Source organism: Nestor notabilis, unplaced genomic scaffold (genome assembly GCF_000696875.1).
Source record: "Nestor notabilis isolate BGI_N333 unplaced genomic scaffold, ASM69687v1 scaffold29926, whole genome shotgun sequence".
NCBI lineage: Eukaryota > Metazoa > Chordata > Aves > Psittaciformes > Psittacidae > Nestor > Nestor notabilis.
In genome coordinates, this window is record NW_009933811.1 from 16,258 (window position 1) to 42,852 (window position 26,595).

At 38.8% G+C, this 26,595-nt stretch overlaps 1 protein-coding gene across 1 annotated transcript in view; it reads left to right on the forward strand.

Moving 5' to 3' along the window:
- Positions 1–24,627, forward strand: part of DKK2 (dickkopf WNT signaling pathway inhibitor 2) — a 40,341-nt gene extending 15,714 nt beyond the window's left edge. Inside the window, exons 3-5 of the mRNA XM_010017050.1 lie at positions 22,887–23,037; positions 23,690–23,839; positions 24,377–24,627. Of these exons, the coding sequence (XP_010015352.1) occupies positions 22,887–23,037; positions 23,690–23,839; positions 24,377–24,627 (552 nt within the window). The remainder of the gene's footprint in view (positions 1–22,886; positions 23,038–23,689; positions 23,840–24,376) is intronic.
- Positions 24,628–26,595: the final 1,968 nt, after the last annotated feature.

Here is a 26,595-nt window from a genome sequence, read left to right on the forward strand (position 1 = left end):
GCAAAGAATTGTTAAATAATTATAAGATTAGAGTGCATGGGCCAACAGTGCACAAACATTCAAGAAAAAAATAGAGCTGATCTTGATGCTACAGCATTGCTGTTGCTGATAGAAATGCACTGGTGAGACCAATACAGATTTTGGGGTTTGGAGATTGTTTTTGGTTTTGCAATGACATTTCTTTGCTTATAAACAGATAATTTAAAAATTCGTTTTATGACACAGAGTTTGAAATAAGAAGTAGGCACTTCTGAAAGAAATTCAAACTTCTGTTTGAAATAAGTAGAATTTGCAGCAGAATCTTGCCTCTCCTTTTCCCAAACACATCTACCCAGGCCAGTCTAAGTCTTTTCTTATGATTCAGCAGACTTCCTACATAGGCAAAAAGAAATACTTTAATTTCCGTGTTGTATTACCTTCAAAGGATTGTATTATTATTTTTAAAAGGGTGCAGAAGTTAAACCGAGTCATTCAAACAGTTTGAAGGTACAGAGTAGAATAACCTTCCCAAGACGGTTCACTGTTATGCGAGTATAAATTAAACTGAATGCAGTGAAATTTGCACCAAGACCTGTATTCAGCAGATGACCATTTCTTTCAAAAGCATAAAGGGACCACTTGATTCACCCATGAGTGAAAGCCTGTCATTTTAAGCATAATGTTTGGTTGGCTCAGTCTTCAATTACACTAAAGTTTTATGTCAGTGATTCCAAAAACTTGCTATTGTATGCTATCTGAAGTTCCCTGTGATGTAAAAATGCTTTTCTCTGAAACGAATGTAAGCTATTTTAAGGAACTCAAAACATTTGGAAGATGATAACATAGATGACCAAACCAAACATTTACACAATAGGAAGTATTTTCAGAGACTTAATGAATGGTGTTAAATGTCATAAAGTTTAATAGGAAGTACACAGGTTGAAAATGATGCTATTTAAATCAATATTCCTTTAAAATATATTTTTTTCTGAATTTGCCTTGGAAATATTTGTTTTTAAAAGATGCATACCTAACATATTTTCCACTTTTGGAAATCCATTTTTTGACAAGATATTCCGGTTCCAGAATTCCTGGAAACATCAGAACTTAGCAAGCGCTCTTAGTGATTGCCATTCACTCTGTGATATTATATTGTTCAGTTTACTAAACTCTTGAGTGTACGGAAGTCTAAGTTCCCAGGACACTGAATTAGACTGGAACTCAGTTCATCTGACAAACTTTTGAAATTGGGGTTGTAATTCCCAGTTCATTTAGATACTTAATGATCATTTAACCTCCTGTCTGTATTTCTGCTTGCTGACCTGCTTTTCAGGCAGTAGAAGTCAGTCAGTTTTCAGATCAGAAGCATGCGGTGCCCCTCCAGCAAACAAATGTTTTCCACCAACATTTTGAAGAGAATAAAAATCTAAATAAATAACCTCCAAGGCTGAAAAAAGCCTATTCACCAAACATTGATAGAGTAATTCCACATGAAAATAAATGTTCAGTAAAGTGACCTTTCATTTGAAAATTGGATCCAGATTTTACAAACTGAGGAGGGCGAACAACTGTGTCAAATGCAGGGCAAAGCAGTTTGTCTGTAAAGTGTGTTGCCACAAGGTACTAATGTTCTGCTTATGGAGAAGTGCAATCTCGGCAAAAAGTAAACAGTTTTTTTTACCAGTGAACTGTTGAAATCACAGTACCATGAACACTATTCCTAATGAATTATACACAATTCATGTATATGTACCATCTATCAAATAGTTCAGAATGAAACAGTTCAGGACAGATTCATCTGGTAACACATCCTTTTGAAAATAAAGATTTCTGTTCTTTGAAGAAAGATGTTAAAACTATTCTGTCCAGAAGGCAATGAAAATGAGACTTTCGGGAAAATCAAGAGTTCAGTCCCCTGTTTATCTTTCATTCTAACACTGTTGTTCCTTGGCTAAATTCATCATTATTGCCTTTATATTCTTCTTTCATGAGGAGAAGAATTCACTTCTACCATGGAGCTACCTTTAGTAGCAGTAGTAGAATTTACTGAGGATGAAGGACAGTTGTGTAGGGATTTAATGGGCAGTTACACTAATAAGATGCAGTGTTACAACTCTGCTCTCTTCAAGCATCCGTAAGAATTCAGAATCCATGGTTATTTCTCTGTAAAGAGAAATCACTGTGAGCTATTAGAACTTGGAAAACCTCATTCTCCCTGGACTGCACTGATTTTTATTTTTTTTTTTCCACCTGTGTAAGCCCTCTGAGTTGAAAGAAAAATTAAGCAATACACTACTTGTAAGTTTGTGGTATTTGTGACAGCTAAATCCAATCTTTGTGCTCCAGGTTAAGGTGAATTTGTGCTGCAATCAACTTAGTAAGTGATGAGTTAGGCTGTGGAAAAGATTTTCAGAAGGTAACTAAGGCATTTCTACCTTTAAAACCCTTTGAGAATTTTATCCAAGGACATAATTTTAGGGACAGTATAGCAAGGAGAATGTTTCTGGATTTCCCATTGTAATAGCATATCCTAATTTGGACCTGTACATTATGTTTCACATTATATCTGACATATAACATCTGCATGTATATGCATATATACTAAGCCTATTTATGGTATCTGGATTAAGCGGGAAGGTTATAACATATTTTCTGGTTTTTACTAATAGTCTGATATTATTAGAATCACTTCTGCAATCTCTAGTACCAAGAAAACCAAAAATGTTGTAAAAGAACTTTTTCTTGAGGAATTTTGATAAAGACACAAACCTTCAGTTCTTGTTAGGGATTAAAAAAAAGCAAACACCTAACAAACAAACTTCTACATATTAGGTATTTTCAGAACTAAAATATTCACAATTCTAGATTTCATCATTCAGTCTTATTCCCTGGTCAAAGCATAGCAAATTTCCTTTTCTAAATAGTTTTTGAAGATAAGTTTGAAGTATAATAAAAGTATTGTGAAACATGTTTCTTTAAAAATGGCAAAATGCACTTTCATTTGTATTGTCCTCCAATGTTTAAATTTAGTCTGTTCACAAACAGGATGAAGATGATTTTATCTGGACATTAAATCTTTCCTGGGATCAGGCTGTGCACTTTTTCTGGTTTGCTCATCACCAGTAATAATAATTCTGAGATTGTCTTTTGGTCAAGAATTTTGCTGGTGATGCATACACTAGAGAGAATCCAATTATTTAGCTGGCTTCAGCTTAACAGGAGTGATAAATGGGGGGAAATATTTATTGTACTAAGGAAATTGAGAAACCAGCAGATTCTAGGTGGATCTGATGGGACAATTTAACATAATCCCTTATTTCAGCAACCGGATTTCAGATGGGAAGACTGATTAAGACTGAGGTTTTGTAAAGCAAAATTAGTGTTTCTTAGGTTAAAACCCCCCCAACTGTTACAGTTGTATTTTTCAACTCGGAAAATGAAGTTTAAAGAGTAAAACTGTTGTTAGCACAATACCAAGAAGAAAAAATATTTGCCATCCTTTTAACTCTAACACTTGTCTTTTGCCATCTCTCCCAGTTTTGTGGGCTGGGCTTGTATTGCTTCTGTAAGGTGTATTTCCTTCTGTAGTATCTTTAAAAAAATAGGCACCTTTTAATTTTCCCCTGTTATAGCCACAGGGCTTCAAGTGAAGACACACTTACACAGGGCTTGCTGGAGAACAGGACATTCTCTCTGCATTAGGACTTTGAAGAAAACCAGAAGCAGTAAAAGAATTTCCTGAGAGCTGTTGAGTAAGAGTATGATTTCTATAGAATTGCAGCTCATCACACTGCCTCCTATTTTAGAGGAAAGCTAACACAGGTGAGACTGAGGGTGGCTAGAATTTATATACTCTGCCCCAAAACCTGTTGAAGTTAGTCTAGTGTCAACTGATTTTAAATTATAAGGACTGCTTTGACTTTGACTAAGATCTCCAAAAAGAAGTAAACACAGTAATAATAAATGTAACACTGATCTCGCATAGATATGCAAGAAATCTGGAATGTAAAGTATAATCCAACTACGTGGTGCAATTTGATGTATTCCTGTGGAAATTGGTGGGAGACCACCAATTTTCACCAACAGAAAATCTGTCCCTGCGAATAACCTTACCTTTTTTTAATTTGCTTTTTTTCCAAACTGCAATGCTACAAAGCAAACCTGCATTATCTATTTCCTCATGTATGTATCTTGGCATATCTGACACAGAACAGTAGTTAGGGATATCAGCCAGCTTTCCATGTCTGGTTTTGGAAAATTGTATGTCAGTTGAAATTGTCATGCAAATATGTGTTGTCTTTGTCAAAATTCTCAGCTTCAGAGCCAAATTTTAAAACATGGCTATAATGCTTGTTTGCTTGTACAGATCTGTTAGCTAGTGTTGTTTCTGCCTCACATTCATCATGAGAATACATGGGGAAATGCAGTTGCTAGTTACACAGAACTCTTTCTAAACAATTTCCTACTTGGTAAGGTAACGATGGGATTGACAAAACAAAGAAATACTCATTTGACACAGGGTGTTGTGACTGGGTTTACTCACTAGGTAAAACTGTGTACATGACATCAGTAGGTTTTCAAACTACATCAGGGAGATATTTATCGGCAGTGCTGTTTTTTGCAACACTGAGAAAAGAATAAATAAGTGTAAAGGAACAGCTTTTTAAAATTCTTCTAGGAGAATTTAAATCCCATATTTTCCAACAACGAGAATGCGGCTGCATTTGAACGCTAAACCAGAAAGTTTTATAGTGCATATGGTACCTATTTGAATTTTTTAAATGTCTAATTTCTGCTGTGGAAATGGAGGCCAGCTTGAGTTATTTATTGTGGGATGCAGAAGGAAATCACGACCCTTTGCAGGGACACGTTAGAATCCCTGCACCATTCAGCCAGTTTTCTCCTGTCACACCTACTTAAAATTTCAAAAAGATGCTTTAATGTATTGAGTGTGCTCTGGATCATACTAGTTCCTGAGCACTTATGACAGCTTTCAGAGATTGCTGGTGGCTCCCAGTAGATTGTAATTCTAGAAACAGGAGCCTGATGCTAAGTATCACCACCTGTTCTCCATTATTTTCCTTCAGAAGAAAACAATGCAAGTATAAGATTACACACTAATGGAACCCATTTTCCTAAATAGGTACATTTGGTCACATGTAATTTGGTGGCCCATAAAAGAAAAAAAGAAAACAGTAAGCGGTTTTCAAAAGGGAGAAGCAAATAAAATTTAAATGAAGAGTTTCCTAACTACGTTAACTAAACCCAGTTCTTACATGGCAGGTATACCAATATGTAATATGCAAGTACATACAGATCCCTTGTTGGAATAGATGTGTTTTCAATTTGATTTGTTGACATATCCTAAAAGACTTTGGACCTCATTCAGCTCTTTGTAAATCTGCTACAGAGCTAGATTTGAACCCTTCTGGCATTTACATTGGAATTCCTATTTCTACTTAGCTTAGAACAATGCCGGTCTTGTCTCTAACTGAGGTTCCTCTGCTGCCTCTCAGCAGAGAAAAATATAAGCATATATAACATTGTTATAATAATATTTAGCAAAGCTTTGTCTTCCTCCTTTGAAATCTTGAACATGGTAGCATTAGTATAGAACTCGTGATAGCCTGGCTTGCAGTAGTAACCAGCCCTGGTTACGGATGCAGACTAGTCTCTAAATGGTACCCATATCTGCTTCTTTTCACTTCTTTTTTTTCCTTTTGCTAATATATTATTCCTAATATATTATTCCTCATTATAAAAAGGCAGATACTTTTTTTAGAGAAAGTTTTTTCCCCACTTCTGCCTCTTGTTGATTCCCCTCTGAGAGTCCACATCAGACTGTTGGTAGCCTTTCAGTAATACTTCTTGCAAACTCTTTGGTAAAAAGTGGTGGGTTTTTTGAAATAACATTTATTTTCTGACATGTGTTAGTTCCTGAATTTTAAAAATGAGATTAGACACTTAATTGACAGGCAGGAAATGAAGGGTCATGGTACTTTACCCACAGCTTTGCACTTTTGGAGAGATGAGGTGTTATTAGCAGTATTTTTTCTGTGTTTGTGCTCAGGAGATGCCAGCTGCCAGTGCAAGCCCCATGCTTGTAGTCTTGCATCTTGGCACCCTGTTCAGTGGCAGCTCCAGAGCTCCCTTGGTGGCAGGCGACCTGCCGGGGAGCAAGGACAGGTTTAATTCCTCCAAAAGTTTACCAGTCACTTTAGGCCTTCCTTTTTTTTTTTTTTTTGGACAAAACTTAGGCAGAATCTGGAGAGCTAAAAGGTTTGTGGTTCAGACATCCTGTGTGATCCATTGGAAGGCATCAAGCAGGGACGTGCAGAGGAGCAACACCATGCACTGAAGTTGGAGCTGACAGTACATAGCAGAGAACCACCACCCTTCTCAGATGGGCTTCACTACAAACCTGCAGGTCTTCTCTGTTTTGCCACAAGCAGCCCAACATGCGAAGTATAGAGCTCTTGTATTCCCTCATTTAATGCAAAACCTTTAATCAATAATCCCATGGAAATTGATGGGGCCACGCGTGTACTAGACACTTTGTAGGTGCTTATGTCATTTTCTAGAGTAGTTTTGGTGGCTGTGTGGAGCAGCCTAAATGTAAGCACTGCCTCAGGCATAATTACCACTAGAGAAAGGGTCAGGATCAAAAAGTAATCTGGTTTATTGTTTCAGATTTGTTTGTTCTGCAGTAGTGAACTGGAGTCTTAACTCTGAAACTGGAGCAGGTTTTGTTCAGAGGAAGCAGCAAAAGTAGATTTATGGAGTGTTCTACAGCTGCTATTTTCTGAATGCAGTAATGGTTTTTAAAGTATTTTTAGGTTTGCAAATGTGTCTAATGACTTAAATATTTATAGTCTTGGTTTGTCTACAAAGAGAATTATTTGAACTTTGAAAGAGTCTAATTTCAGATGTACAAAATGGATTTTTGAGGATGTTGTCAGACCATGACATTACTTTGTATATAGATGAGTGGAGGTAATATTTCAGAAAAGTTGATACACAGTCTTAGCTTTTCTGTGAACAAACAAGACTGTTGGTATGCCTCTTTTCAAGAGTTTGTCCAAGTTGCCCTAAAATAATTTGAAGCAAATGCCTCCAACTAACACATAATTTGCATTTCATAATATTTTTATTCAGGTCATGTAATGATGACCTGCTCTTCAAATCTTTACTCGTGCTTAGTCTTTAATGAGAAAATCTATTGTGAAACCCAGTGAAACCATGGGATTATATATCATAGAGACGACTACTCGTGTTAGGGAGAGATTGCAAGATCATGCCTTTTTAGCCTTTTGATTTCCTAAATAAATTAAAACCTTTGTTCTGATTTTGTCTGGGAAAGACCCTTTGTTGGCCAGCTACAAAATTTCCCTTGGTTTTTGTCAGTTTTTTCTTCTTGCAGAGGAGACAACAGCAGTGCTGGATTGAACATCTAAAAGACAGCACTCTGGCAGTGTGGGAGCCTGCACCCGAGCAATGAGAGCTATACAAATAGCTTTGCTCCTACTCATGTAGCTTGCTAATGAAAACAATGATCCGTGAGATTCATGAACAGAGTTCTGCCTAATGGAGTCTCATTAAAACAACAGTTTGCTGCTTTTCTTTTGAACTTTCAAAAGTTTTTCTTGAGTTATACCCAATAGAAATGATAAGGATACTACTGCATGTTCCTCAGCAAATCTGTAATACACAGGCGTTTTTCCATTTGGGGGGGTGTGTGTGTATTTACATGAAAGACGGGCCTAAGACAGACTCTCATTTCCAAACCAGATGCACTTTGATTTGAAGACTTTAAGATAATTGAATTTTTTGGTATATGGTAAACAATTGTGTCTTAGCCATGAGTAAAAAGAAGCTGACACTGGAAAGAAATGAGGAAAGAAGGTCAGCAAGGGTTTGTATAAACAGCTGGAAGAGGTGCTGGGGAGAATCCAGGCATTTGTATTTTGGTCCTAGCACGCAGTCCCTACTGGCCATCACTCTACAAACAGATGAGTTTCTTGGTGTGACAGATTGGTGTGATTATGCTAATACTGATATTTGTCAGTGCCTTTGATTTCCCTTCACTGAGTTTTGTAACAAGGACTTAAAAATACAGTAGAGAAGTGATGAGGTCAGTGATTGCAAAGGTGTGTGTGTGTTTAGACCAACCCTGTTCTCTCTTTGAAGAAAAATGGACTAACTGCAGTAGCATATGCTTCTTCCTTTATTTTTCCAGATCTCATGATCAAGGTAAATCTTGTTAACACATGCTGAAAAATGAGAAAAGATTTGGAGAGGGATGTTTTGGAGCAGAGTGATTATATTGTCTCAGAGGTTCTAGAAAAATTTCAAAATAACAATGTAGTTGTATTTACATGTTAAAGTAATATTATTATGAAGAAGTATACAGAGGCCCTACTGATGACAGTACTTGTTTGATATAGCTTACTGTGGCTTCTCTCAGTGTCTACAGTGATATCAGTAATCCCAATGCTCTTTTACACATTCAACCTTTAGGCTTCAGCTGATTCCATTGGTTTAACTGAGGGAAAAGAAAATCTCTTCTATTGAATAAACCTGGATAAAGATACTTAGATTAAATCTTTTTAAGTACACTATGTGCTATCTGAAACTTAAGCTAAGTATTATTTCATGTGCACTATTGTGGCTCAAGATAGCCTGACACCCTCAAACCAAGAATTTTGACTGATCATTTTAATTACACTGATGGGAACGTATGTTCTTTCTTTAGTGAAAAAGCTTATGTCTCTACAGTATATATCCTAATTGTTAACCCTCTAAGGTAGGGCACTGTCTTGTTCTTGGGCCAAGTCCTGAACTGTCACATTTAAGTAAGTTCTGTTAATTAAAATGAGAACAGTGCACGGAAGTGACCAGCTGTGGGTTTTCAGGAATAAAACCAGTGTTTGCTAGGCACCATACCTGTGTATGTAAAAAATAGAAATTAAGTTTTAACAGCTTAACTCCAGAATGGCCTCAGAGAGTCCAGGCTTCAGAGAGGGCTTTATGGGAGTGTTCATAGCAGCAGCTTTCCACAGCAGGGAACTAGGACTCTAGCAGCAATTCCTTTCCCTGCAGGCATTGAGGGTTGAGGGAGTCATTCCTCCTTCCTTTAGCCTTTTCATCCATGCTGTCCATGTGGAGCATTAGCACCTGTAAAGCAGGCTGCAGTAGAAGCTGATAGCTTCTATCCCACTGATACCAGTGAAAAGGATTGAGTGAAAATGGCATTTCAGTGTTTCCAGGGAGGGGCATTTCTGTTCATACTCATCTGGACAGGGGTCAAAATGTGAAATTGTAGTAGCAAAGAACTACAGAGGTCTTGTACTCTCTCATCTTTTCCCTTCTTGCATGTGCAGGAAGACCAGCAAGAGTTTGGTTTAGGAGATTATGGCAAACCCTGATGTTTAGTCCCTCTGGTGACCATTTTGCATGGCTCCCAAGAAGCTAAATTCCCAAATTAATGAAGCAGCAAGTAGCTGTGAGGCTGCATCCCAGTGCCTCAGTTTTGAGAGATCATCTTTGTAGGCAAAGTACCAATCCCATATGATCCTTTGAGCAGAAAATGCACTCTAACATTTTCTCAGCGATACTCTGTCACTTTATGGGCTGATTTTCATACTTGAGAGAAACTTCTGAAGCCAGTGGGAATTATGCTTATTTTGGAGCTGAGTGGTCTGTGGGCAAGGGTGCATTTCCCACTTTTTTTTCAGTGTGTTTTCACAGAACATGCGAACACTCATGTGAATTTAGACACTTAGATATACAACGTGCTGCCTAGTGGATTTTGCAGCACTTTCTGCAGAGGAGGTGTGTAACCACCACTAATGTAACCGATGGTTCAGTGCAGGTGGAGATAAATCCTCAAGCCTGAGTGCTCATCAGAGCACAGTGCTAAAGACATAGTGCAAAGGGCACTTTGCCATGAAAATGTGTTATCTCATTTGTTTCAAGTGCAAAAGTATTCTGTACACTCCTGTCTCCTGGAGAACTAGAAGAGCAGGAGAATGAAAAGGAATTGGTTGACTTCGGAAAGGCCCTTCTCATAACTGAGGAAAGCCACCTAATGTTGCTTCATTACTTTTTTGTGATAAAGTACTTTCATGTCAGCCTAGTCTGCTTTTCTGCCTCCTTGTGATGTAACTAGGAAAATAATCTGTTGCTTGAGAGGTGAATCATGCTTTGTCTACAGTAAACTGTTACAAATCACAAGCATAAACATACAATTAACATCAGGCATTTGAATAATTCCACTGCTGCAAGTTGAACTACCCAAGACTTAGTTATAAATATTTCCATCTGCCTAATTAATTTTGGGGTTTTTTTTTGGAGTGGCATGTAAAGTACAGAGAAAACATTAAATCACATCTCCTCCTTTATATCTTCCAGCAAACACTCTAGCAAAGAGGTAAGGAAGGAAATCTTCCTTTGCCATAATCACACAGGCATGGTCGGTTTCAGCATGGAGTTCAGGGAGAGCTCTGCATATATCCATGTTTAAGAAATGTTTGGCAGTTATTAAATATGCTGAGTAAGTTCATAATGTTTTAGGCAATCAAGTTATTTATGTAATATATGCTTCCATGGGTGCCATTGGAAAGTAAGAATAGATGTTTTCATATTTGGCTGGTAAATGTGGCCACTTTGGTTTGTGTTTGTATCCCTGTATAAAGAAGATAATTGTTAAAGATATAGCATATCTGAACGGAAGCTGAGAAAAAGGAAAGAATCATGCAGTTAAATGGATAAATGTTGACGAAAATTTCTTGTGTACTGTGGACTTCTTATGCGGCCTTGGCATAACCAAGCTGTTTAATCTCAACTTTTTTGGGTCCATCTGTTTAGAAGAAAAAAACCCACCCAACCAATACCCTTAAAATCTTTTCTGCGCTTGTTTGGTCTTGCTTATGTAGACTGTGTAGCAGTTAAAGAACAGTTCTACAGTAATCATGTAGAATTGTAAGAAAGCATAGCACTTAGGCACTGCTTCTGGGCATGATTATAATGCAAATAATGCCAGTAAGAGGAGTTCAGATTTGGGTTGACTCTGTTTGCACTCTGGGGCACCTAAATGTGAAAAACGCTTGCTAACGAAGCATGCAGTACCCTGGAGAATCCAACTCATGCAGAATAAAAGTTGTCAAGAAGGTGGTGCAATATTACCATGGTTCCTGTTTCTTTGGCTTTCCTAACAAGTATCAGATATACACGGAAGTTTTCATTACAATAAAATTGCGTGAACTAAAAAGTAGTATCAGGTTTCTGCATCTGGCTTAGCTTTATAAGTGGAAATATAGTAATGGTATAAACGAAAGGGCCACCCACTAGAAAGTGTGGGTGACCAGTATAAGAAAAAAAACCTCCTTAATGGATATTTATTCCAAAGGCTGTTACAAAGAAACTGCTCTCAGTCTGATGTAGTGCCAAGCACAGAGGATTAAACTTTTTAATGACTTTGTTGATCAACATCCAAGACATCTAGGAACAAAGACGAGATTCCATAACTCCACATAAAGAATATTATTTTCGGACAAGAAGAGAGTGCTTGAAAACATAAGTTCAGTAGATGCAATAAAATGTAGCAGGGAAGAGGATAAATACTAGTCTCAGCTGCAGAACAGCTTATTTTGAGGGTGGAGAACAGATTTATAATTAATTCAGAGTTAAATGCCAGAATCTTAGGTAACTGTGTGCTGCCAACAATTAGAAAAGGAAAATGTCCATTTTGTCTTGATTCAGATATTGTATATGATCATTCCTGTTTCTTTGGACTCTTTTTTTGGGGGGGGTGGGGTGTACCTTTATTGGGAATTGACTGTTCCCTGTAGGTAGTGGACCTGAGCCTGGATTTTTTTCACCTCTTTTTTCCTCTCATTTTATGACATTAGATGGTTTTCTATGAATTAGATATTTTTTGAAATACTATTGTCCTATCTCTTCTGTGTTATGGCCCCTAGCACTGAAGGAGATCTTGCTTGAAAATGGAAAGGGCCCCATGAGATAGAGAAGAGGGTGTAGTCAGAGTACAATGTCTGGAATGAAACATGGTCCCTCAGTGACTATCGCAGACTGAAACTAAGAGCAGTCCCTAACTCAGGGGCTGCAGACATAAATGTAGTCTGAAGCCACCCTGTTCTTGCCTCCTGGACTGCATGTGCTGAGCTCTCTCTTCTGAGAATTGGGGCCTGGGTTTGTTTGAATTAATAGTGAAGTCATTACACTATGTAAATATGTTAGTGTTCATCTGGTTTTACTCAGAAGTTATTCTTGCCTTGCTGTGTGTTCCTGTTTTCTTGTTTGTGCAAAATTAACCAGGAGCATTTTAAAAGAAAAGGGAAAAAAGGGTGGCCAGTGTTGAAACCTTGATTACTATGTTATTTACTACAGGCTGAAGTTGGGTAGGCAGCTCTAACTTAATTGTATAATAAGAGTACGATGATTTTTTTAATGATGCTGTTAGGAGTCCTTTCCTTTTCTGCCTCCTTTGAGTAAAGTGTGATAATTTGCCTTAATAGCCTAGTGTTATAATTTTTCCTTATCCCAATTTTTCTTACCAAGGAGTCTGCTGAATAGCAATATGACTCTAACCACTTCACAGAGGTTGCCTGTGCCCTCAGGAGGCTGTGACCAAGCACTTTCCCAGAACAGCAGCTCTTTTGCAGGTAGTCCCACTGCATGAGCACTGCTGGCTCTTCATACAAGCATAACTGCCTGTTGAATGAGTCAGGAAGACGAGCCACACTCTCATATTGTAATTCTTCCTGTTGTTATGAAGGGTAGCCCCAAGTTGCATTATTGACTCGTCCTGTTCCTCAGTTTCACTCACACAGACTAAAGAGCTGAAGAAATATTGCACACACACCCCCCTTTTTTATTTCTCTCTATCTTTTTTTTTTTTTTTTTTTAATAATTTCTTCCTCCTACCCCCCTTTGTCCCTTTCCTTAAAATACATGAACTTGTATAAATTCTCTATGGTGCATGAGAGTGGGAGCTGGTGCAGGTGCCCTGGCATTTATTTGTTTTGATATTAAACCTGGGGTGGCTGATTTTTGGTGTCTGAAATAATTTCTCTGTAGGTGCTTTGGCATTTAAAAGATTTGGTCCCTCACTTCCCATTGTAATGGAGCATTCACAGTCATCATGTTGCAGAAGTAGAGCAGGAAAACAGGGAAGGGGTTTTGAATATCAGATGACAGTGGTGGTTTCTGATGCATAGTGAAAGAACTGGGGATTGAAAGAGGTATATGAGCCAGGTGTTCTCACATAAATGACCATCAGGGAGACAGACAATAATGCTGACATTCAGTAACAATGTTAGATTGCAATCAGCAGTCTGCTGAGGTGGAGACTGCGGTTCATCCTTCTCAGACACACGGCATCTGGCTGTCTCTCCACGTGACATGAACTCATGTTTTCAGGCCTGTCCTTTTAAATATGAGGGCCAGAGAAACTGCACTTTGAAAACTGGTGTCTTTAATACTTTGTATTCTGCAATGCAAAGTGTATTCTGCAAGGAATACCTAAGAGTCATTTCCAGGGTAAGGACTGCAGATGCTGCACAAATGTTTGTAACCTGGAAGCATTCTCTCTCCAGGCGCTGTAGCAGACAAAGAGAGTTTTTGCACTGACTTCAACAAGACAAGGTTTCCTCCCTTGCTTTTTCTAGATTTTGTGAATGCTTAAAAGCAAAGGAAGTTTACTTTCTTAGTAGCTATACTTCAGAAGGCAAAGCTGTCATCTCACTTTTTTTTCTGTGAATACATGCCTGCAGAGATGGCTCCCAATAAAAGCTCCACCTTGCAAGTGCGTCATGATGTGAGGATGTTCAGAACCAGGTGTTAAACAGTAACATACTGCCAGTTCCCAGCAGTGTTATTCTACTCCCAACCACAATATCTGAGTATCTACCCATGGTTTAATGCTTGCTGTTTTGTAAGCCATAGGATCTGCTAGCTGTTTCCACCTGGATAGTATTCTTAGATTAATAAAAACACCATACTTCTAGAGTTAACAGATCCAGAGTGAAAACTAGTTTTGGCAATCCACTGTTCATCCATCGCAGTAAGTATGTTGATCAAAAAGCTAGAAGAATCTCAGTCTGGAAAAGATGATAAATAGCCAATTAGAGACAAAACTAAAAAGCAAAACCATCAGAAAAGGAGAGGTGAAAAGGCAGAGATAAAAGTCTGCTGAAAAGGCTGGACATAGAACAAAGTGCGTGTAAACAAACCTTTATTCTTTGAGCAGTTGTTGGTGATACATTCGAAAATGATGTAAAATGGAGACCTAGAGGCTTCCTGTCACATTGATTCAAAGATTACCTAACACTGTTTTGATACTTTCTGCTTTAATGCTGCTGCTGGTAGTTCACTAAACAATATGAATCATACACATTGCGTCAAAGTCCATAAAGTTTGGAGTCAAACTGACTGTTCCCCAAACTTTTGAACCTTCTGTAACTGTGTCTTCTGTAAGGTACCAGTTCTATGGAGCAGGAAGCCTCCTTCATAATCAAGCATCATAGGAGGCTCATAGTCTCTCCAAATGCTGAGAAGGAAGCACTGCTATGTAATCCTGTGATCATGATATAATGTAGGGAGGAAAAACTTCAGCACCTACATATGCACACTGTGTGTGGGGCAGGAAATATAGTATGTTTCAGCAGAGTGACACCAATATGGGTCTAAGGTTGATAATTTGCCTTAAAGGTGTGATAGAACAGGAAGATTGATAGATATGCTGCTGTGGAGCATACATATACAATGTATATGCTGTGTCCTCGTGATAGGTTTATATTTTTCTGTGGTATGAACAACATATATCTGTGCATATTTTGGGCATAGTATGCTTCCCTTTAAGTCATTTGGAAATGTAACTCATTGCAGGTTTTTACCTAGATGAAGAATTGAAGGTGAATCAAGTTGAATTAACTTGTAAAGTGGATTTCTTTAATTGCTTTTAACCTTTGAGTTTATACTTTCATAAATGCATGTAAAATGCACTAAATTAAGGCAAATTTAGTTCAGATAATAGTATCTATCCAGGAACTTAACTGATCCACTTGCAGTCTTTCAGTTTATCTTTTCTATGTCTTCCTGAAAGCCAAGGACAGCTTGAGACAGACGCTACCACCTCCAGTAGGATACAAAATATAGGTAGTTCTGTAAGAAAAGGGGTTGAATTCTAAGCTGTTGAATAAGAGGTTCTGCTGCAGACCCAAAATGCTTGTTGAAATCTACCATGTGTGTCAGGAGATCACATAGGGTCACAGTGTGAGTGAAATTTCACAGGGGAAAAGTCTTTGGAAGTTTTCTGTCTGCACTGAAGAGGCACCATGCTGGCTGGCCCAACAGGGCAGCACAGCTCCTGTGTTTAAGGTGTTTGTCTCTGCCAGGCACAGCTGCATGCTCCCCATAGGCACAACTCCCCGCTCAACTGCCTACCACTTGCAGAACAAGAAGTTGTTTTCTATGTCATTTTTTTTGGGACAAAGCAAGCCAGAGTCAGGACACACGAGTCCTGCCACATTGTTGGTTCAGAGGGACCTCAGCAAAGTTTGTTTTTTGGTTGTTAAGATCTGAGTTTTCTTTGGCTCTAGCAAATCATGACAGCTGGACTACTGAATGTTTTAGAAATGCTATTCCCCTGGTGGTCTAGCAGTGGATTGAGTATTACTTTGAAATATGGATATTTATTGTCTTAATAATGCAGGCTTCTGGGGCCATTAGCTGCACAGTTTGAAGGAATGATGTTTGGAGGCTGCAGTATTTGTATCTGTGATGTAGCACCCTGTGAATCAGACCTCATGAACAGAAGTGTTTGAAGTTGAATACTTAAAGATAAGTTATTGCTAGAAGAAAGTAAATGTGCTTAATCTAGAGGCAGAAGATGGTGCTTTTCTCTCTGGGTCTGGCAGACAAGTGGGTCAGAGATGTATTATTTTAAGAAGGAGGTTCAGTGAGAAAAGTTGAAACATTAAACTTGTCATGGCAACTGAAGGGAGTAAATCTGTTTCATTGCAACTGCTGTGAATTTTGCTTTCAGGAACAGTCTGTGCCACAGCAGTCACTGAGAGTTGAAAGTTTCTGGTGAGATCAGTCTGAGACAGGATCGATGTCTGGAGCTGTCTGAGAGCACAGCATGATTTCCGCCCTGGGATATATTAACCATAGCTTTCTGCTTGTGCATAGTGAGATCCCTTGCTATCATCTATGCTTGTGTTGAGCTAAGAATAGAAAAAAGCAACATCAGCAGTGCTGTGGGAAAACTGCATTGCTCCAGATGGCTGCTGATAAACTCTTTTCTCATTTGGGGTTAAAATAGTAGTAAAGCACAGTCATTTCCCATCCACATCTCAATGTACACATTTTGTTAGCAGCTAACAGAAAGCTAGGCTGAAGTTTGTCAGTTAGACATGGATTTGACTGAACACACTTTAGAAACTATTAGAAAGCAGTTTGATTGCCTCACAGAGGAAAAAAACAACCCACAAATAGTTGAGAGTTTGGTTTGCTTGTTCATTTGTTAAAAAGCTTTTACTTCCCCCCTCCATTTTGCTTTGTCACATTTATTGTGGTTATGAATGAAGAGCTCTATTTCCATTGTTACAAAGATTTGCATCCTGTGAGATGGTGTTAGGTCTTCTCCTTGACTTCCATACAGAGGATTTTCACTTTATCTCCGAAGAAGCAAGAGGGACAAATCCCACATGTGATATATTCATCTAGCTCTACAGGCCACATGTTGCATGCAATTGTCCCACCAATGTTGATCTGATAAAAGCCAAAACAGATTTGAGATCCCAACTCAGAATCAGGCCCAACTAAGGAGCCAAACAATGACTTGCATTTGTTGTAATTAGTCTCGACAGCAGGCTATTTGGTTAAAGCATATGTTTCCATTTCCTATTTTATTGGCATGCTTTTACTTTGGATTAACTAATTCTTCAGAGAGAGAGAAAAACAAAAGCAGACCTGGCACCCCTGTGGCTAATTCATATGTTTGCTCTATGGGGACCAAGTCCTTGGTCAGAAAGACAGTTCTGTCCTGTCCAAAGCAGGACAGGAAAGAGAGGTTCTCACCATGAGTGAGCCAGTTGGTTGTTTCATCATGTCTGATGGCTGTGGAATATTAAGCAATATGCGCAGTCCTTAGACTAAAGGGCAAACAAGCTCTGTTGCTCATCTATCTCGTATGTGGAGGGTGGAAACTCTGTCCTCTTGCCTATAGTTCAGGCCAGCTTTGATCATCTAGTTAGGACCTGGCTGTGGAGAGGTAAGCTTCCATCTCCTTTACAGTCATTATTTTAATTTTTATAAAAGCATAATTATTTGAAATAGAGAAAATAATTTTTTTTCTTAAGTAGCAAGTGAGTAATAAATAGTGTTGCAGTACCAGTTCATTTGTGGTAAGCTGTCTCACAGGCATGGTGTGAATACAAAACATCATGTAGGTGTGATGTAAAAGAGAAGTCTTTTGACAGCAGAAAAAGACGTTTCTGCTGGATGTGATAGCATAACCTAGTGGCACAGGTATTTGCGTAGGTTATTAGTAACTAAGGATTCTGTACATACAGAACTGTGAGTAGTAGTCTAAATTTGATTTCTAACACACTGGTTGCTAGGAAGCAAGACCATTCCCGGGTGAATGTATGTGTGTTGAGCCACTTGTCTCATCTTTGCAATAGCTACTGCCTCTTTGCCAGGTGAGAGAGAGTGATGAAGGATTGCTTTCTGCCTGTACAACTGGCTGTGGCTTTTCTCCTGTTCTTCTGCTCAGCCTCCAATACCATCAAAGGATGATCATATGAGACAGAAGGTGGCTGGATGTCCAGTACAGTAACTGCAGTGATATTGTCAGTTATATGGTACATACAACCTTAGTTCTCTTCTGGAGTCCAGCTCACAATACACAGTGGAAGGGTAATGAATAACCTCCATGCTGTTTCTTCCGTGAGTCACCATGATCTTCTACCAGGACCAACTCCGCATTCGGACTTTATGATGTGTTTAAAAAAAAAAAAGTAACCTACTTCGGGGGTAGTTACTACCGATATCTGTCCACCAAATCACTTGTTTAGACACAGTTCCTTTCAGCATTGAAGGTGGGTCTGAAGCCAGCAGTGTCTAGGACTGCTTGTGCTGGATAAGTGATGATAGCCTAGGTAAAAATGCCAGTGGCTTTTCCTGCCTTTCTCTGACATAGTTAGCTAGTACAGCTTGGAGTAGCTTCAGCATAAAGACAAATGACACATCATAATATGAGCAAATGAGAGCCTGGTCACTGAGACACTAGCCGGGAATATTGTCTTCAAATATTTGCTGGAGGCCATAAGCCATTATCTCCCAAAGCTCAATAAAGTGTGTCTGCCATCAGTCTACTCACTCACGCTTCAGCACATTACAGTGTCTGTCTTACTGTCCCCCCACAGTGCTTCTCCATTACGTTATATAGCACCAGACAGAGAGACTCGGACTGACTGACTCCATAGCGCAACAGTCCCACCACTTAGTATTGCTTCAGCTTGCAATGAAACTCTGTGGTTCAGGATGAGCATATAAAATATGCGGGATAGCAAATGACTCCAGCAAAAATATAAAGAAAACCTCACTGCACCAAGAAAAGGTGCTAAATTAGATCTCTGCCAAAAGGGGAAGACAAAAGTAGAAACAAACCTCGCTCCTGAAATCAAGGGAATGGTGCTAGCCATGTAGTCACAAAAGTTAGATAGTCCCTTCCTCAGCCTCACTGTGAAGTTAATACAAAAGGAGGATCCTCAGTAACTTGGAAGGACTTCTTCAACTATAAAAATCCCTAACTTTTCTCCTCTGTCACACACGTTTTTTTTCTCTAGTGTTCCTATCATCCACTTCCGGCAGAACAGTTTTTGAACAGAAATTCTGGAAGGATGAGAATGTAAATTTAATATTCTCCCTCTCAAAAAGAAAAGTTTAACATTTATGTTTTGCTATGACCTGGCTGGCAAAGGTTGGTGGACTGATGCAGGAGACATCTTGGCACAGAATAAGCAGCACCCATTTAAATATCTAGCCTGAACCCTTCAACACTGCAGAAAAAAACCCAATAAATCTTTGCTGTACATTTTTGGACTCACATTCAACAGCCCCTTTTATACAAGGATACAGAAATAATTGGAATGACTGAGGAAAGAACAGCTCAGCAAACAATGCTCTTGATCAGACAACACATTCTGCAAATATGACTCATTATCACATGCGAATCTAGTTTATGTCATGCTATGGGTGACTTGATCGCCTGTAATTTGGGCAAAGAAAAATTAAATAAGATTGTTCAAATGCATCTTCAGGGAGTGCTACATATTTTATCTCAGTTTCATCTGGTTTCCCATGATATCAAAGCTGTGTTTAGTGGATAGAGATTTACAACCAGAAAATTATATGTATAGCTGAAGAATGTGAAAGGATGATGTGCCTTGTAGAATTAGTTATCATTGTTGGGGAAATGGAGCTGGTTTACAGTCTGCTTTTTCTCTCTCCATCTGGGACTGATCTGTGTCTTTGCATTATATATAGGAAATGTTCTCTGCAATTCTCTAAATGTAAGACAGTTCAGGCATTCGGGTACAGGAAATTTTGAAAACCTTGACTCACACATAGACAATTGTTAGCATGTATGTTTTTACATGTAAGTTTTCTTTACCCTGTATTTAAAAAAACCCATATATTTATTTATGCCCAGATTGTCTCAGCTAATGCCAACGAGACAATTATGAACACCTTTACCCCCCCCGTTTTCCAAATCTATGTACACACAATATTATTTTTATTTTTGTGTTCTAATACTGAATGCAGCGCAGTGACAGAAATAATTACTTTTCTGGGAGCAGGAGTTATTCCAATAAATATCTAGTGACAAGGAGACAAAGTTATGTAGGCATTTTTGTTTCAAGCTCTCTGTGACTGATAGCTAGGATATCAAATGGATGGTGGTTTTGGAAGAAAGATCAAGGCAAATGATGGTATCAGGCATTTGCAAGAGGATTTTTCATATAGCTGGCTGGCAGCTGGTCTTTTGGGGTTTTGAATAGATTTGCCAGTTGTTCTCTGAGCTACATGTAACACAAAATTATTTTAGATGTACTGCTGTGATTTGCCTTAGGTGGGTCAATGTTTTAGCTTATTTTTTAATTTCAAAAGTGTTGTCTTTATTTAGGATGGGACTCTAGAGTGGCACTGAAGGCTGAGTTACGTCACTTCCGTTGGCAGTTTTTAACATCAAAATAGTCTTTTGTTACTTTTACCATTCTGAGACAGAGCTGAGAGTTGGCAATTAGATGCGTGTCATAAAATGGCTTTTCCATGTCACTCAGCCTAAAAGCCAAAAGTAAACCAGTCTCTAGATATGGTATGTGAGAACATTCGTTATCACTATTCAGGATCAGGCAACTCTTTTTTTTTTAATTATTACTTATTTTTTTAAAGCTATTTGAGGAACCAGAAGAAAACTGCAAGTAGGCTTCTTGCTGACGAGTTGCAGGTGTATACCACATGCCCATGTTGGAAAAAAAGTGCGGTTATGCAGGTCTTGATGACAGACAAGGGTCTAAAATGCCTTCATCTCCAGGTTTTAGCTAGTCCATCTGTTTTTTATTTTAATTTCCCCCAGCTAGCAGTGTTAATATTTTCCAAACTCAGTATAACCATGCACTGGTCTATATAAAATTGCTTTTCTTCATTGTAAGATCCTTAGTTTAATAAAGTCTCATTCCAGTCAGGGAACCCTTACTTTTAAGGTAACTATATTATAAACTGTAAGTCTGTGTTAATGATTTCTTTCTGGAAAACTGAGGGAAAGGAGTGATGAGATTGAGAGGGGAGAGTACTTTTGTTTTGCCTTGCTAGAGTTGGTAGAATCCATTTAAGCCTAAAGAGTACCAAATGGGTAAGCGCTTGCATTTGTCCCTTTTTGCTGCTCCTAGCTAAAAGATCTGGCCGCCTTTGATGCTCATGCTCCCGAGGATGAACTCAAGAGGAAATGTTTATTCTTAAGGGAGAAAGACTTACACATAGGTCACGTTACTCCAGACAGCTGCACTCTGAACTTATTCTTCAAAGACACATATTCAGAGGACAGAAGTAGTGGGGCAGCAGCACTTGGGAAATATCCAGCCAGAAGCTTTGGGACTCTAAAGTAAATTTTGACAAAGAAAGCTAATGAAGTCATATGTGAAATGGCATGGTTCCCCCACCCACTAATGGACTAGAGAAACTTGCTTGGTTTGGGTTTTTTTTGTACCAGACCTCTTGTTTCCTCTGTGAATCTCAACAGAATAGCAGAAAGACAGAGAAACAAGAAGAAGTTCTCTATCTAAAAGAACATTTTTCAGAGAAAATTCTCAATGTCCTCCAACTTGGTCTTTTCTGAGAACAATATAATCAAGCCTCAATTTAAAATATTATTAGAAACCTAATCAGCCTACATTGAAAATTACTCCGTTGAGCTTTTTATTTGTGGTGAATAATTAATTGCAAGAGTAATTTTGAAAACAGTACAAGTAACACTTTATTTAAAATGATGGAGAAAATTAGTTGAGAAAATGTAAACATGATTTTCCAGAAAGTGCCCAAAATTCTCCTCATCTTTTTATCTAAACAAATTCCTCAAGTATAATTTTGAGAAATGAAAAAAATCTATGATTAATTTAATAGGCATCAAAATTAGATGCAGACAGAGAACATAGTTATAGCTGTGTGTGAGTCAATGGAAACTATCCTGGAATGTGGCAGTGTGTGTTGTTTTGTCTCCTTAAAGCATCATGTCTTTTCCTTTTGTGGGAATAAGCTTTTCTTTCTCTCTCTTTATGAGAGAATACAATGCTTTCACACCCTTTTTTTGAGTCAGTTTTCCTGTAAGATAATGCTGGTTTTGATGAATAGAAGAGAATTGTACGTGTGCCTCTGCTTGCAGGGAATTATATGTGCAAGACAGTTATAATTTATTTCATGCTGCATATCATAGGGCGTTGTTTACCAGGTGACAAGTTTAAGGAGTATACTAAGCCCATAAGTGAGGTAAAGGTTATCCAAATGAAATGGTGACCAGTGATGTTTATTCACTTCCAAGGAGTCCAACAGGTGTGGGTCAGCAGGGAGTGGTGTAATTACAAAGGACCTTGTACCAATCTGGTGTAGAGGCTCAAACACTGGAATAGGTTGCCCAAGGAACTTGGAATGCTCCAACCCTGGCGGTGTTCAAGGCCAGGTAGGACAGAGCCTTGGGAGACATAGTTTAGTGTGAGGTGTCCCTGCTCATGGCAGGGGGGTTGGAACTAGATGATCTTAAGGTCCTTTCCAACCCTAACTATTCTATGATTCAATGATTCTATGAGAACAGAGAACCTATTATCCATCACTGTGCTTGACAACTGTCAAAGGAAAATACCTTCTCAGAGTTTAAATTGTTCCATACTGGAGGGGTGTTTCAGGGTTTTTACTGATTGGGAGGAGTTTTCTTACTCTGCTTATTATTCACTGTGGAGTTTTAAGCTCTTTTCTATGAATGAGAGGCCTGAACCCACAAAAATATGAGTTTTCTTGTGCCAACATATGTTTGAGGCAAGAAAAGATGAAACCATGAGGGAACTAGCTCTATCTCCCTGATTCTTTAACCAGATCTGCCCTCACCAGCAGCATGAGCTTAAAGATTGCTATATGGCTGCAGTGAAGCATCCTATACCTGCGTCTCCTGGCCCCAACATCTGGTTTCTTTGTTTGGGGTTTCGGTGGTGTTTTGTTGTTTGTTTTTTGGTGGTGTTTTTTGGTTGTTTTCTTTTGCTTTTAAATGGGCTGCATACATGCCTTGTACAAAGGAGTGCTTCACTGTAAAGCTTTCTTTTACCCACCAGGCCTATCCTTGTACTAATGATAAGGAATGCGAAGTTGGGCGATACTGTCACAGTCCTCATCAAGCAACTTCTGCATGCATGATGTGCAGGAGGAAGAAGAAGCGTTGCCACAGAGATGGCATGTGCTGCCCTGGGAACCGCTGCAACAATGGTACAATAGGCGTTTCTTTGTTTTCTTCCGTAAAATCAGCACTTTGATAGGATCTATTTCTCTGAGTGTTCCCAGCAAAGAATACTTTTTCCTGGGTGACTGAGCTGCTTTTTATAAACTAGAAAATTTAATTTTCTACTTCATTCTACTCCATTTTATTTGTTTAATAATATTTATATGTTTAAGGCTTGTGTACTACCAAACTTTTTCCTATTTTGGGGTAGGGAAACTAAAAAATAATGCTGCTGCTGACTGAAGTCACAGCACTACATTCAATGTGGTTTGATTCACCAGAAGACTCTGCAGAACCCATATTTTTAAGGAGGCAAAAGATTTAATGAATCATTGATCTGCTCTCCCTGGGGAATGGTTACAACCACACTGTTTACATTCCCATCCCTTCTGTGGAAACTGGAGAGAGAAAAATTCTCCCAGTGCTCAGACCATAAAGTCAGAGTGACAGCGAGACTGTCTGACAGTGAGTGAAGCAGAGCTGTGGTGAAGTTAGATGCTGGGGATCAGCGACAGAGGTGTGATTACATCTAAGTTGTCACTAAGGCCAAGGCCCAGCACTTCCATGGTCCTGGTCTATGTATGTGTCTCTGTCGCTTTTCCTCTTGTTCAAATCTTTGTCTGACTGTTTTCATTGCAGGTATTTGCATACCAGTAACTGAAAGCATCCTCACCCCTCACATCCCTGCTCTAGAAGGGCCACGCAACAAGAAGAATGGTCATTATGCTGGCAAGGATTTGGGATGGCAAAACCTAGGGAGGCCACGCTCCAAGCTGTCACACATAAAAGGTAAGATACATTTGCACTAACCTGTGTTTAGTTTGTTCCTTTGTGTTATGAATCATGTTGTTGCTGTTCAGATACAGAAACGCAAACCAGAAATAGGCCGTAATTTCATAGGGAGAGGATGTCTATCATGAGAATCCACAGCATGACTCAAAAAGTGATGTAACATCAACCAACAGTTCCTGTGTTTGAAATAGCATCTGCTTTTTTTTCTGTTGACACAAAGTCATAGGTCACCAAACAATGAATTTTTCAGTTGTGCAAAATTGCACACATCCTCCTTTTTTAGCAGTCGTGATTAAGCACTTGTAATTCTGCTTACAATCCTGTAGATGAATTTCTCTTTATTAAGCCTTATAGCAGGTCTAATTTATATTTATATTTTTCTAATTTATATTTTCCCTTCTGTTTACATCCTTCAAATAGCCACAGATGGAAACATCATCTCTCCTTTTTCTGAGCTTTATTTGCATCAGTCTGCACTGAATCTGTACTTTCATATTTTCCCATGAGGTAAAATAGTTTGGTTTCTCTTTTTAGGACATGAAGGCGATCCCTGTCTACGGTCATCAGACTGTATTGAGGGACACTGTTGTGCTCGCCATTTCTGGACCAAAATTTGCAAGCCTGTGTTGCATCAGGGGGAAGTGTGCACCAAACAGCGCAAGAAAGGGGCCCATGGACTGGAGATTTTCCAACGATGTGACTGTGCCAAGGGGCTGTCTTGCAAAGTATGGAAAGATGCGACCTCCTCTTCTAAATCAAGACTTCACGTGTGCCAGAAAATCTGAGTGAGGATTGTGAGGATAGTATGAAGTGACTGTGGCTTTAGGTATTTAATGCATTATGGCACTGTAGGAAATGAGGACTGCAAATGAAAGCAGAGTGGCTCAAGTAACAGTTAGGATAGAAGTCACACCAAATGCATTTCTATTTGAGCTGGTGGTAAACACAAGCGCAGCTGGATTTCTCCTACTGTGCAGCTTTTCTGTAAATAACTTCTACAGTTTGTGGGAAATGATAGTATGCAAACAAGTACAGTGGAAATTAATGTCACTTAACTTGCTGTGTTGTCCTGTGATGTTTCAGGGGGTTAGTGTTAGGGCTACAACAGTGGGTTTCCAGTGTGGTAATAACTGCTAAATAAATTGTATACATTGTAATCCTATAGGAAGCAGTGCATGCCAGGAAGACTTATCTGTCAACACATTATTGGCCACACCACAAGTGTGAGAAATGGAAATAAAGTTACTGTGAATGTCTGCATGCCCTTGTTATTCAGGGCTGACACTTCAGCAAAGAAAGCACTCCTGCAGGACAAGAGTGCTATGTGTTGCAGGCCCTAGTGAAAGAGGTGAAAACTTGCCATCTCACAATTTCCAGAGAGCAGCAGTTTCTCTAAGAGGAGGCATTTAAACAGGGTTTTGTTTCCTATACACAGATAAATTAAAATGCTTTATGTAGATCCATGTCATGGTACAGCACTTAATCGCTTGTATTTGCCTCAGTTTACTGCTAGTATACATTGGGTTGAACAGATGAAGCAAATATGTGCATGCTGAATCCAGAATTATATAAAGGCAGTTGCTCATTAGTCCTAACTATACTTTGCTTGCCTAAGCCTACTTGCATTATAGATATTTCCACAAGAAATAGCAGTGTTGAAGTGCCTAAAATGAAGAGCTATGAAGTTGTTTCACTGTTGCTGTTAGATGATGTAGACAGTTGTTGAGGTGTTTAGAGCAAACTGCTACAAACTCGAATTTTTACATTTTGTTAGTAGCAAGAGGCTACTGCTGGCACTCTGCAGAAGTATGACTGATTTGTTTCTTAGTGGCAGCAAAGAAAAAGGACTTGGCTCTTGTAAGTACCTCCTCTCCTGCAGAAAAGGATGTAAGAAGATGGTACAACCTCAAATGACTTATTACAAACATCATGCGATGCCACAGCATACCAGCCTCCAGCATGTATTCAGCCTGATGTCCTCTATCTGGACTGTTCTGCCAGGAATGATGGAAGTACATGGACTGTGGAAACAGCTGATAACTCTACATTGTTTGTGGACTGTTTAAAAAAGAACAGTCTCTATCCCTAGACCTGTCTCCCAGGTCTTTTCAAACTTCTTTCATTTTACTTATTTGCAAGTATTCCTTTGTATAGACATTGATAAAGAGACTGATATTTCTTTAAAGAAGTCTGGTTCTATAATTGACCTACTGTTAAATTGTAATTGCCCATTTATAATTACCCATTTTCATGTTTTGTAATACAAGGGTTTTTTCCATTTAATCAGCTCTGAACCATGAGGGTAGACCAGTATGTAGTTCAGCTTTGAAGACCATGTCACCTGTGTCTGACACCTTTTTCCACCAGTGGTTGTTTTAAAGCTGTAGCTTAGCTACACTACCTGACTCTGACTTCTCATCTACATTGTCTTTCCCTTTCATTGCAGTCTAAGCAAGAAGAGAATTTCACACACCTCTTGCCCTACTAGAGTTAGTTTTTATTGACCTAGAGCAACAACTCTTGGCCAATAAAACTATACTTTTCTAATAGGCTCAGTCAGAGTTTTATCTTGCAATCCTACCGCTGGAACTCTGCTTATTTCAGTTTTTCGAACGTAGTTGAAATGGGAATAAGGCTCAGAAATAGCATAATTTCAAGATATTTAAAAAGTACAAGAACCAATTTTGCAAGTGTTTGTTATTTACAAAGATGCAGCACATACTTGGCAGAGGAGCTCTATTGCTTTCATTGTG